The sequence below is a fragment of the Bubalus bubalis genome, chromosome 1, assembly GCF_019923935.1.
Source record: "Bubalus bubalis isolate 160015118507 breed Murrah chromosome 1, NDDB_SH_1, whole genome shotgun sequence".
Lineage (NCBI taxonomy): Eukaryota > Metazoa > Chordata > Mammalia > Artiodactyla > Bovidae > Bubalus > Bubalus bubalis.
Window position 1 is genome coordinate 186896820 of NC_059157.1, and position 12801 is coordinate 186909620.

The window sequence follows — 12801 nt, forward strand, 5'->3', positions numbered from 1 at the left end:
TAGATCAAGCGTCTTCTGTTTACTGATTTAGCGTAACTCAGAGGGATTCACAGAGGGCCACAGTGATTTCATCCCCTTTCCTCCTACAGTTATGCACCTGGGATCAATTAAAACACTAAATCCTTTCTACCAGGAAACAGGGATAAATGTGCACAACAGTCTAGAGCTGATGGCTCTTTGGGCTGACTAGGTTTTTTATATGGAAACTCATAGCAACTGTTTTACGACAGCACAAATCTATTTTGCCTCAGACAGTGATCCTATTAGGACAAATATTTCTACAGAAAACTCAGGAGTAAATCTGACTTTTATTTCGAGTTTTCGCTTATTATAACAAGAAGTATTGTTACACATCTGTGTATTTAAGTGAACAATGGTAAGTACACCGGGGCCACACAACCTAAATTAGGTTCTTTAAAAACATACGATGCATTCTTATCCTAGTCACAAAAACAACTTTTCTTAAAAAAATAAAATTGTGATTTAAAAGGCCTTTATTTCATAGGGAAGAGGAATAAAAGATAAATGATAGCGGGTGTTCAATCACATCTGGGTTTTTTTTTCCTTGGTCATTTGTCCTTTAACTTCTGCAAGTGCAAAAGGAAATGGTCAGTGATGTTTAAAAAAATACCTTAGGGACCTTGGCGTGCTTGATGACTCCACAGACACCTGGACCACTTACATTTGGAGAACAGAGAGAATGCTTAGAAAATATATCACCCCTAGCCCAAGTTCATTTGATGAAACTATTATGTATAAAGCAGTTAATTATATACATAAATAACATAAAAATAATTATCATAAATTAAAAGTCAAATAATCGCCCACGACAAATTCAACGGAGAGGGGCAAGCTGGGAGTTAGGGACAAGCTGGGTGTGGAGGGTGAATTCTGCAGCCCCCTTTCACATGCTGCATGGGTGATGAACTCAGTTCATGAAGGCATGTATTGCACACATCAAAACCCAGCCCTCTCCTCAACAGCTTGTGACTTGGAACTACACGAAGTGCTGAGAACGCTGCCCTTTGCGTGAGAGATCGCCCGCAGCCTCACTGGCAGCATCAGGTCAGTCTGTCTCATTTATTCACTCTTCACTGAAGGTCTCCCAACTAACACAGGATCACAAAGAGTGATCGAGACAAAGCAAAGCAACCGTTATCTTTTCATTCTGGACAGGGCAAAGGCATCGCTCAAGCTTCTTCACCTGCCTCTTTGTCTCCCTGGCTGGGCAGCCAGAGGACTGGCTGCTGGCCGCCACCACCTCGGTGGCCCTGAGCCTCACCCACCACCCCTGAAATGGGTGCACACGTGTGAGCTGTCACTCAGCACATTCATGCATTCATTCATTCGGGGCGCTGATGCTTCTACTACTCAGCTAATGACCTTTTCTGCTTTCACACTACTTGGCAGGACAGCACTACCTCTGTATTTCAGAAAAAGACCTACCCCTTTCCCCGTAAGGAGCCAAGTTCATTCAACATTTTTATAGAAAACTGGTCTTGAAACACATCAACCTTTGGAATTAGAGTTTAAACAGAAAAAAGACATGAATTTCTTCCCCGTTCTCCAGTTCAGGGGACTCTAGCCGAGTCTCAGCCACAATAAATATATTTGGATGGCAGAGTCCTGAGACAGCTCCAGGGAGCCTCCAGAAGGGCCAGCGGGAGGCCCTTTTGACGCACGTGTAACAGCGCCCCCTGCGCTGGGGCAGCTGTGTAAGCTGGATGCAGGCCTACAGTGCAAACGACGTCGCGTGTCAAAGGAAAACAGAGAAGAACGTGGTCTCCGCAGTTTCGAACACGCGAGATATGCTCAAGATAAAGTTTAAAAAAAGAACCATCCTGAAAATCCATTCAGGTACCCTATTACTAGGATGCCTTGCTGCACGACCTCACGTGACCGCTTGCCTGTGACCAACGGGAAGGCCAGAGGAGGGGCGTCACCCCGCAGGGCAGCTTCCCACATGGTTTCAGCCAACGACTTTGACTCAACTGGAATTTCAAAGAAGATAAATGTGACTTGAACTTCTACCTGTTCAAAGTCCAGGAGCCCGGAGAAAACTCTGCTCCCGCCCAGCACATTGCTACATTTTAACACAGCAGCCCAGCCCTAAAGGGAAAAAGGAAACAAACCACTTCCCTTTTGCAAACCTCCAGTCCCTCCAGCTCTGGAAGGGAAGCCTGGGGGCCTGCCTTATCCCGGAGAATGCGGGGGGGGCTGCTCCCGGGGACAACTGGCCTGCCCAGGGTCACTTCTGAGTTCAGCTGACATACTGCCATGGTTCTGGGGGCATTTGGAGATAATTCTGCAAAAGCTAAGTCAACCTTTCTTACACTGCAATAATGTGTTTGCTTTTCTCTGTTTGGTATCCAGCCAACAAATCTTAAGTGAAAACAAACCCCCATCTGTGGTTCTCTCCCTGGTCTCTCTGAAAGCCGCCTCAGTAGCTGTACATCTGCGGCTGCTGCTCGGCCGGCACTGAGGGCTGGGCGGCCTGCGGGGCGGGGGCCGGCGGCGGTGGGGGCGGCCCGTCCGTCTGGGGCACCGCCCGCCAGGTGAGCGGGTGCTGCTCGCCCAGCTGGCTCCCCAGGGGCGTGATGGAGTTGACCAGGGTGGTCAGGTTGATGAAGTGGGCCACAGATTGTGGGTTCGAGGCTTCCGGCTGCGGGTGGATCTGGAGGTCGTTCTGGCGGTTGTGCAGCATGGCAGAGCCGCTGACGGTATCAAAGGTCACGGTCAGGATGGAGTTGTCCAGCTGGAGCTGGCGTTCTGGAGTGGTCAGGTGCCCGACGGCCACTGGCTGGAGGTTGGTAAACTGCGTCCCGGCCGTGGTGGTGATGGGGGTCACGGTGATGTTGGTCAGGCCGACGGAGCTGGATGGGGTGGTCACGTTGGGGTCGCCCAGAGTCACCACCACCTGGAAGAGTCACACATGACACGAGACCATTAGTTTCTGAAGAATTAAGAACAAGAGCAGCTTCCTGTGCTGTGCTTTGTGGAGGATTCCCCGTGACGCGGGGATCATCTCACGTTCGGCCCAAAGGAAGGAGGTGAGATGTGCTGGTGAAAGACTAAACCACACTAGTTTCCTGGAAAAAGAATTCCAGGGAAAAAGAGAAACGAGATACAGATGTGATCACTGAGACCATCAGCTGGAACTGAGCAATAAATGATTTCAGTGTCGAGAAAAAAACAGAACAGTAATCACGAGAGAAGCTGAAGTGAAGAGGAACTCAAGAGCCTCTTGATGAGGGTGAAAGAGGAGAGTGAAAAAGCTGGCTTAAAACTCAGCATTCAAAATACTAAGATCATGGCATGTGGTCCCATCAATTCATGGCAAATAGATGGGGAAAAAGTGGAAGCAGTGACAGATTTTATTTTCTTGGGCTCCAAAATCACTGCGGATGGTGACTGTAGAAGGCGAAATTAAAAGACACTTACTCCTTGGAAGAAAAGCCATGACAAACCTAGACAGTGTGTTAAAAAGCAGAGACATCATTTTGCCAACAAAGGTCCATCTAGTCAAAGCTGTGGTTTTTCCAGTAGTCACGTATGGATGTGAGAGTTGGATCATAAAGAAGGCTGAGTACTGAAGAACTGATGCTTTTGAACTGCAGTGTTGGATAAAACTCTTGAGAGTCTCTTGGACAGCAAGATCAAACCAGTCAATCCTAAAGGAAATCAACCCTGACTAGTCACTGGAAGGACTGAGGCTAAAGCGGAAGCTTCAATATTTTTGGCCATCCGATGCGAAGAGCTGAGTCATTGGAAAAGACCCTGATGCTGGGAAAGACTGAGGGCAGGAAGAGAAGGGGACGACGATGAGAATGAGATAGTTGGATGGCATCGCCAACTTCAGGAACATGAGTTTGAGCGAACTCTGGGAGACAGTGAAGAACAGGGAAGCTTGTCATGCTGCCATCCATGAGGTCGCAATGAATCAGACATGACTCAGCGACTGAGCAACAACAGTCACGAGAACAATATTCTTCGTTGTCTCTTAACACACTGCAAAGCTCAGAAGGACCACAAACCCGAGTGCGGTGCCAAGAGCTAATAAACAAAAAAGACAGCACTGCTCTCCCCACGAAGAGGGACAAAAGGCCAGAGAAACACAGGAACCCCTGCAACCAGGATGTCCAGGGCCACTCAAGAGAGGCACGGCGTCCAACACACGCTGACAGAGAGCTGAGGGCCTTGAAACCCAAGCAGGGAAGGGTCAGCAAAGGGGAAGTTCTGGCTAAAAGCAGCGGCTCTACACACGCCCTGCTGTGCAGGGTCGGGTCCCCCTGCCTGACCAGCACACTCAGGCCCCCGAGGACCTCCCCCAACTGGGCCCAGCCAGTTCCCAACCATAGGGGTACGCCTGCTTTTCACCACGATGGTGGTGACCTCTGAGTCTGCATTGGGAAACGGGGCACAGGCTGACAGCAGTCAGGGTCCAAGTCCCCATGGGGAGAAGGGTACCAGGCCGGCCCCCCACACCCGGGCCGGACTCCGCACAAGCGCCACCTGCTGGATGCTCTGCACGGCCGAGTCCGTCTCATCCCCGACACCGCCGGAGAACGTGCCCTCCTTCTCCGAGAACTCGCTGAAGGCGGCATCCTCAGGCCCCGTGGCCCCGGCCTCCTCCTCCGGCTTCTGCTTCCTCTTGGGAGCTCTCCTGGTGGCTTTCACGTGCTTCCCTTCGGCCAGCTCCTCCTGCTCCAGACTCAGCTCAGGCTGCATGAGCAGAAGGTGAGACAACGACAGGTCAGTGCGTCGTGCCCCTGAGGCGGCCTGGCACCATCTCCAGATACCAGGTGACCAGGCCCATCTGCTAATGTGCACATCTAGGGATGGCAGCAAGTTCCCGCTGGTCTCCACTGCTTTTCTTTAAAGTGAGGAAAGTTGGATAGAAGTCATACTTGGTGCTGAAATAGAAATATCTCTGAAAACAGGTTTTGAGGCCCTGTTTCAGCCCTGTTGAGCTCTGCCTGAGGCTAGAAAGGCTTTCACATCGGGCTCTCTGCCCCAGGCTGACACAGGTTCACTGTAGACATAATCTTGGATCAAGGATGAGTCTGACTGCAAGAACCGTGTGGTCATGGTTTTTAGGGATAGCAAATAAGGGCCCAGCAGTAATGGTGACCACAGATGGGTGCCCGGCATACTTCTTTCCCTCCTGCTGACCCACAGCTGGCCCAGCCCAGGATCACAGAGGCCGCTGGGCAGCGGTGGCCCGCAAGGCTCTCCGCCCCGGTCACCCACCACCCCTCCTGTCCTTGGCGCCATCCCATGAGGTGCGGCCTCACCCAGTGGCAGACAGACCCCGAGGAGGCCTGCCAGGACGTGGCCACGAGGGGCTGCCCACGTCAGGGGCGGACGTGGTCCTGGGCCTCGGGCCTGGCTGTTTAGCTCAAGCCAGCCACTGAGCACTGGGCTCAAAGCTCTACTGCAAAACACGAGAGGGGTAAACAGGATTTTAAAGTAACTGAGCGCGAAATGTTCCCTTCAAAATAAGAGAAAACCTTTATATCAAGGTACTGACTACAAATTCCTTTTGAAAGTTCACCTAATACGTTTAAGGTTATTTTGCTCTTCTGGGTGATACTTGTGATGGTTAACTGAAGCATCCCTTTGCCAGTTTGGGGCGCCCAGTCATGTGGTCAAACACCAGTCCAGATGCTGTCCTGAAGGTGTTTTTCAGATGTGATCAACACTGAAGCCAGTAGGTGTTGAGTAAAACAGCACCTTCTGAAATGTGGGTGGGCCTGGACCAATCAGGTGAAGGCCTTGAGAGCCGACAAAGTTCCCAGAAGATGAGGGAATTCTGCCTCTAGCATCAGCTCCTCCTGGGTGTCCAGCCTCCGGCCCTCCCGGCAGATTCTGGACCTGCCAGACCCACAACTGAGTGAGCCAACTCCTTACAATAAATCTAGTTCTCTCTGCACGTGCGTGCACCTGTGTGCACGCACACACACACACTTTACTGTTTTCTCTGGGGGAACTCAGTCTTAATAAGCAATCTATTCTCTAAAAAGACACACATCTGTTTTCAGAAAACTGAAATTCTAGAAATGTTCACAGAAACTAGAAGGCTCCTGGAAAGTGAAGTTGCTCAGTCGTGTCTGACTCTTTGCGACCCCATGGACTGTAGCCTACCAGGATCCTCAGTCCATGGGATTTTCCAGGCAAGAATACTGCAGTGGGGTGCCATTTCCTTCTCCAGGGGATCTTCCCTATCCAGGGATCGAACCCGGGTCTCCCACATTGTAGGCAGATGCTTTACCATCTGAGCTACCTTGATGACCAATTAACAGAACAGAGGGAAATGAGTGTGACACGTGGGGGTTGCCCCAAGGGCTGCTCCTGACACCTGCTGGGCTCCTCGGGTGAGACGCCCCGCCCCACGTGCTCCGTGCTCACCTGGACGATGCCGATGGAGGAGGCGTCGATGGTGGTGGTCTCCGGGAGGTGGTCCAGGTCGTCAATCCTCACGGCCAGGACCTAGGAGTGGGCGTGGGGCTGTAAGCCCAGGACACAGCCATCCTGAAGGCCAGCCCAGGGCAGGTGGGGCCAGACACACGGCCGCCGGGCCGTCTCCCTCACAGGCCCCCACGTGCCCACCGGCCCTGCTCGGCACTCAGAAGCCTGGGATCCAGAGTCCTGTCGGCTCTCCTTCCCTCCTCCCAGGCCCCCTCTCCTCAAGTGTCCGCCGCGTTCCCACACACGGGGGCACCCCCTAGCCCATCTGTGCATCATTGCACCATCTACTGTCCCGGTGGAGGCCCTGCTTCCCTTCCTGTCCACGCCGTCCACTCTCTCAGGAAGTGCGTCCTCACTCAATCTCGGTATCTCTCACTAAGAGCAGAGCAGGATAAGACACAGTGTGGCAAACCCATCCTATAACGAGTTACCAAGAGGGAGACGTGTCCATGTAACACACCTTACTTTCCTACCTGCGCCCCCCCACTCGCAGCCCCCTTGAGCCACACCGGCCTGTCCTCAGCAGGAGGCAGACCCTCATACCAGTACACACACTCGAGCTTTACACAGCTCCTTCCTCACCCCGAACCTGGCCCACACCCTGCTGGCACTGGCTAAACAGGTGACTGTGGTCACCTAACTGAACAAGTCACAGGTGGTGCACAGAGCACGTAGGACACCTGGGGGGGAGGCTGTGACGGGGAGCTGCTATGGGATGGAGGCGGCTGTGGAAAAACGAAACGCAACCAGGGAAAGCACGGCAGTCTGTCCAAACGGCTCTGTAGTCAAATGGCTTTGCAAGCATCTTTCCATTTTTGTTCCAAATTAAATTAAGAACAAAACTATAGGCTATATATCATGGGTGTGGCTTATTTAAGAAAGATGACAGACCATTGTATTTCTGGGCTTAGGATCCAAGACCATCCAGGACAGGGCACCCTCTGAAAGGGTGGCCAGCGAGGCGATCATGTGTGTTTCAACAGAAATGCTGACATGGTGGTGAGAACCCAAGTGTGACTGAGGCTGCAAAGCTGAGTCAGAGCAGCTGGAGGCCACTGACTGTTCTCTCCCACCACACCACCTCCGCGGCTGTCACCACCCCCTCCACCTCTGGCACCGTCACCACCCCATCCCTGCCACCACCACCTCCATCACCACCAGCATCATCGTCAGTGTCCTAGTCACACCAGCCGGAAGCCACAGAGAACCAGCACCGCAGCACTTGCTGACTTTACGCTGGTTAGGAGATTAGACCACATGTAAAAAGCACTTTTTGTGTTTGAATTTTCCTCAATGTAACATTCATTCAAAGCAGAGGGAAACACCATAAGTGGAAGTCACAAAATAGCATCAATTCTCAAAGATCTCGAGTATGTGAAAGCAGCTTATGCTTAACACCCTAACATGCAGGCCAGCCTTCTCCAGACCCCCACGCCCGAGTCTGCGCCTAGCACCACTGCGGAGCACCCCCGCCCTGCACAGCGTAGCCACGCGGTGCCCTCACCGCAGCAGAGCCTCCCCAGCCTCGCTCCTGCAGTCTGGGGACGTTTCCCCCATTCCCTCTGCTCTCCTCTGTGTGATGTGTCTGCATCATTCCCCTCCTTCCATCTACCACCCTAGACCGTCAGGTCCAAGAGGACGGGGCACCCCCGGTCCAGCTGGTCACCAACGCTCATCCTCGCAGGCACTTAACTATTTGTCTGAACACACAGAAGGAAACAACAGAGAAACATCAAAGGATCGAAGGAAAGCAGCCCAGGGGACAGAGGCTGAAAGTGCCTGAGACAGAAGGGAGTGAGAAGAGAGCCCTGACAGTGGAGCCCAAGCCTGCTGGGGGCCCCACCAGAGTACTCTGCAGCCCAGCATGGTGGGCTTGAGAAGAGGTGCCAAGAGGTGGCCATGCAGATGGAGCGATGAGGCAAGTGATCGTTAACCAGAGGAAAACGTCTGCTGAGCTGCTCCGTGTCCGCAAGGCCCCTGCACCCAGCAGCACGCATCACACATGCCATGGGCAAAAACCGCTGTGCACGCTGTTAGTGCACGGAGCTACAGACACCCACGTGCCGAGAAATCACTCGCTCCCACCCACCACGAGCCCCCGAGGGAGCCTGCAGCACCTGCCCTGGGCCCCAACACCTAGAGGGGGCCCCACTGACACTGGGCAGCCGGATGGATGCTGACACACCAGGCTCCTGCTCCCAACTTTGTTTCTCTAGGTGGAGACGCCAGCAGGCCACTAGGTGAAAAAGGCTGGAGTGAGGGGAGCAAAGCTGGCGGAATCCCAGTTCCTCGTGCTAAGCGGAAAGAGCCTGGGGTCCACGGGTCAGGGACCTGCACAGGCTGTGGAGGACATGGCGAGGTGATGGGAGAAAAAGACGAACTTATCAGCCAAATGAAGCAGAAGGTGCTCTTATAATTGCAAAAGTAACCCATGTTCATCAGAGGCGATTCTTTGAAACAGAGAAAAATATAAAGATAAGAAATAACCAAAACTTCGGTGCCAGAAGACCACAGTGCAATGCTTCCCCCTTTCTTGTTTCACCACCTTGTTTATGTTACACAGGTGAGTATCCTGTAAATACACAATGTGAACGACATGCTGTGGGTACACCTGTAGTCTATGCAAGGTGTATACTGCTCTCTTACAAAGCGCATTCACAATCTTGCTCAGAACTCTCTGCAAATACATCACAGTCACGCACATCACTGAACTACCACTAACAGTGGCATTCCTCTTACTGGACACTCAGGGCTCCAAAGAGTCATTTATTAAAACACTGGGAAGAGGGTCACACTACCCTCAGGAGGACATGCAATTGTGCATGTCCTGGAAAGTGAAAGTGAAGTCGCTCAGTCGTGTCCGACTCTTTGCGACCCCATGGACTGTAGCCTACCAAGCTCCTCTGTCCATGGGATTTTCCAGGCAAGAGTGCTGGAGTGGGTTGCCATTGCCTTCTCCAGAGGACCTTCCCAACCCAGGGATCAAACCCTGGTCTCCCACATTGCAGGAAGACGCTTTAACCTCTGAGCTTCCAGGCCTGGAATTGGGTGCAATCCCAGTCATTCTGAATCCCGGAACCTCCCTTAATTCAATGGAGGAAGGATGGCACCTTTTACTGTTAAAGGCTTTCTCTCGTGTCTCAACCACATGTGTTCCTTTTGTGAATCTCCTCTCCCCAGACACAGTGAGTTCTCTGTTATTCTCGTGGAAGGCGTGTTATCTTTACTATTAACAGCCAGTATCTGTTAACAATACTGACACATTTTTCAGTTTTCCCTTTGCATGTTCTCTTGACCCCTAGAAACGCTAAATGTTATGTTGCTTACTTAGTCAAATTGTTTGTTCAAAATTTTCACTGCTTTCGCACTTATAAAGCCTCTAGTTTTGTTTTCAGTTTACTGTTTTTTCAAACACAATGACTTATTCGATGCCCTGGACTTGCCTTTAGCACCGGCTTCTGGGTGTCAGGGTTCACCTACCTTCCTGGGTACACTTTCTCCGTCTCAGTCCTCAGGGCCACTTTCTAAGCAGCCCCCAACACCATGCAGAGCCCCTGGTTCTACACATTTTCTAGCTACTCTAAAGGGAGGAATGGGGGAGAGGGAGGGTAGCACCCCTGTCCTGCTATAATTCCAGGGAGGGAGTAATTGATTACTTCAGCAAAAAACCATTTGGGGCTCTTCTATTCACTCATCCATTCGGTGCCTCCTACCCGCAGGCAGAGGGGAGCGTCGTACCCCGGCCCTGCCTCTGGGAATCCCAGGGGTGGTGACCCTGCGTGGTGGGGTCTCAGAGCGGGGGAAGTCAGCGGGCCAAGGACAGAGGCCCTGGGCTCACACGGGGGAGGGGGTGTGGAGAGGGCAGCCCCGCCTGGCGCATGCTCACCTCAGGGTGCTTGCGCCGCATGTGTCTGCTCATGGAGGCCCTGGTGGACACCTTGGTCCCACACAGCTGGCAGCTTTGCGCCTCCACCTTGTCGTGGGTGAGCTGCACGTGCTTCTGCAGCATGTACTCGGTGACGTACTTCTTGTCACACACGGAGCATGTCCACTGCTTGCCCACTGCCCGGGCGCACGGGGAGGGAGAGACGAGCGTGGGTGGTGAGGGGGTCAGCCTCTAGGTCGCGGACCCAGTCACCCACCCCGAGGTCAGGCCTTGGAAAGACCCTCCTCCCACCCAGGAATGCTTCAATCAATGTCTGACAATGCGAGCATGAATATTTGAAAGTTTTGTGGCTGAATTTTAGGGGGGAAGGGGCTTCATTAAGGCACAATAGTGCCAGATATTCTGAAAAAGTCCACATAGAGCCTCACAGCCAAGCTCTCCACACCCTGCACAAGGTGCAGATGGCCCCAGCAGAGACCACGGCAGCCGGCCGGACGGTCCCCAGGCACCCCCAGCTCACCCGTGTGGATGAGCTTGTGTGTCTCCATCGTGTTTCTCTCACTGAATGTTTTTCCACACAGTTCGCACATGAAATCTTTAATCCCTGCGGGAAAAGGCACATTTAACATCACGTTTCAAGAGTGTTTTAACTGTATACAGCATCAGTCTTGTCCATGACACATTTCTGTATTTGTAAAGGCTGTGGGGGCTGCTAAGTTACCCGGAGATGACAGACAGTAAGCCTTCATTCCCCCATTCAACTGGCAAACTGTGGCTTGAAAAACATTCTACTGCAGGTGTCTGAGTGTTCAGATCAGTGACTCGGTCTGGGATAGTCACTCTGCCCGCCTGCAACCTGGTAACATGGAAGTATCGAGCCATCAGACTGTTGCATTCCCCAAGCTGACAAAAAAGGTGGGCCCTCTGCCTCTTAAATAAACATTTGCCCTAAATGTCAAGCAAGGCAAGTGACTTTCAAGCCTGTTTATCTTGGTTCTGTATTTGCTGGGCTGCTGGTACTCGGGACCTCATGTTTACGTGGCTCCTGGAGGCCAGAGGGACAGAGGCCACTACACCCCAGTGGGTGGAGAGTTGTGAGACCCCCAGGGAGGTGCAGGACCCAGTCCCAGGAGGTGAGTGCTTCCCAGAAAAGGGGAAGCAAGAAACAGATGGCCTCCCCCAGGAAAAAGAGCGCCGCATGCTTTTGTGAAAGCCCAGTGCCCTGGGGGCTGGCATTCCAGGGGGACCCAAAGCAGACCTGTGTGGTGGCCTGGCCGGCCCTGGGGGCAATGAGAGAGGTAGGCACACAGCTGGGCCAGGCAGTGGCAAGACTCAAGTCCATTTTAGAGAGAATATGAACCAACCAGATGCTCCTGCTAACTTCACACACAGCTCCACCACCCTGGGAGGACTGTCTCTCATTCTGCTGTCGATCTGATTCTGTCTTATATACACGTTTACCCATAGACAACCGTTTATAAGAAATGAGCTCGTGAACGCTGATGAAAGTTAACAGGCATATCTCATCACTTGAAGGATGCACTGTCCTTTAAGATGGACACACAATTCAGCCTCTGCCCTGCTGACAGACACTTAAGGTGGCCCAGTCTCCTGTCCAGATGACATGACGATCATGCACACACACGCCAGGTCTTTGTCCGATGGTTTCTCCTGGCTGAGTGGGAGGGAAGGGCACTGAAGGCATCGAGGGCGGTAACCAGGACCTGTGTGTTTGGGGGACGCAGGGGGCTTGTTGCAGGGATGGGGGAGCTTCTGGGAAACCGGCTACTTATCCAGCTTCCTAAAGCTCGACCAGAGATCCAGGGGCCTGTTGGGAGCTAAAGACCCTGCGGAGTAGCGGCGGCTCTGCCCAGCTGTTCCTCACCAGCGGGCTGGTCCCTCTGCACCCGAGCACCACGGACTCACCCGTGTGCCGCTTATAGTGCTTGAGCATGTTGACCTTCTGTGCGAACTTGCGGTGGCACTCCCTGCATTCGTACTCCTTGATGCCCTTGTGCAGCTTCATGTGGTGGCGCAGCGCGTGCTTGGTCTTCATGCCTGCGGGACAGAGCGGGTTGGTGCCCCGCCCGGGACTGCCCATGCCACACCCCCTCACCCCCACCCCGAGGGGCCATGCCTCACCCTCCCCCACTGTCCTTCCCTGCCCCCATGCCCCACTTCCAGTGCCCATGTCCCACCCCCACTCCACCCCGAGTGCCCATGCCCACCCACAGCACCCATGCCCACTCTGAGGAAATGTATGCAATACAAGATGTGAGAACAGGCCCCAGTACCTGCCCTGGGCACCCCTCCCCATCCGGCCAGGCCCACTGAGCAGCACTCGGGGCTCAGGTGTGGTTGTCCCTGCCCACCTGGGGGCAGGGCCCACCACACCTGTCCCCTCCAGCCCTCCCCACCTCTCCACAGCTCCAGAGCGGTGGGAATGG

General features: G+C 53.2%; 1 protein-coding gene across 2 annotated transcripts in view; it reads right to left on the bottom strand.

Annotated features, from left to right (window-relative positions):
• Window positions 1-289: 289 nt before the first annotated feature.
• PRDM15 (PR/SET domain 15) overlaps window positions 290-12801 on the bottom strand; it is a 65498-nt gene continuing 52986 nt past the window's right edge. For both annotated transcript variants that reach the window (XM_025292144.3, XM_006071528.4), the window contains exons 19-24: window positions 12281-12412; window positions 10875-10958; window positions 10355-10530; window positions 6409-6489; window positions 4513-4722; window positions 290-2917 (exon numbers count right to left, since the gene is read on the bottom strand). In XM_025292144.3, coding sequence (XP_025147929.2) covers window positions 2441-2917; window positions 4513-4722; window positions 6409-6489; window positions 10355-10530; window positions 10875-10958; window positions 12281-12412 — 1160 coding nt within the window. In that variant the 3' untranslated portion in view covers window positions 290-2440. The remainder of the gene's footprint in view (window positions 2918-4512; window positions 4723-6408; window positions 6490-10354; window positions 10531-10874; window positions 10959-12280; window positions 12413-12801) is intronic.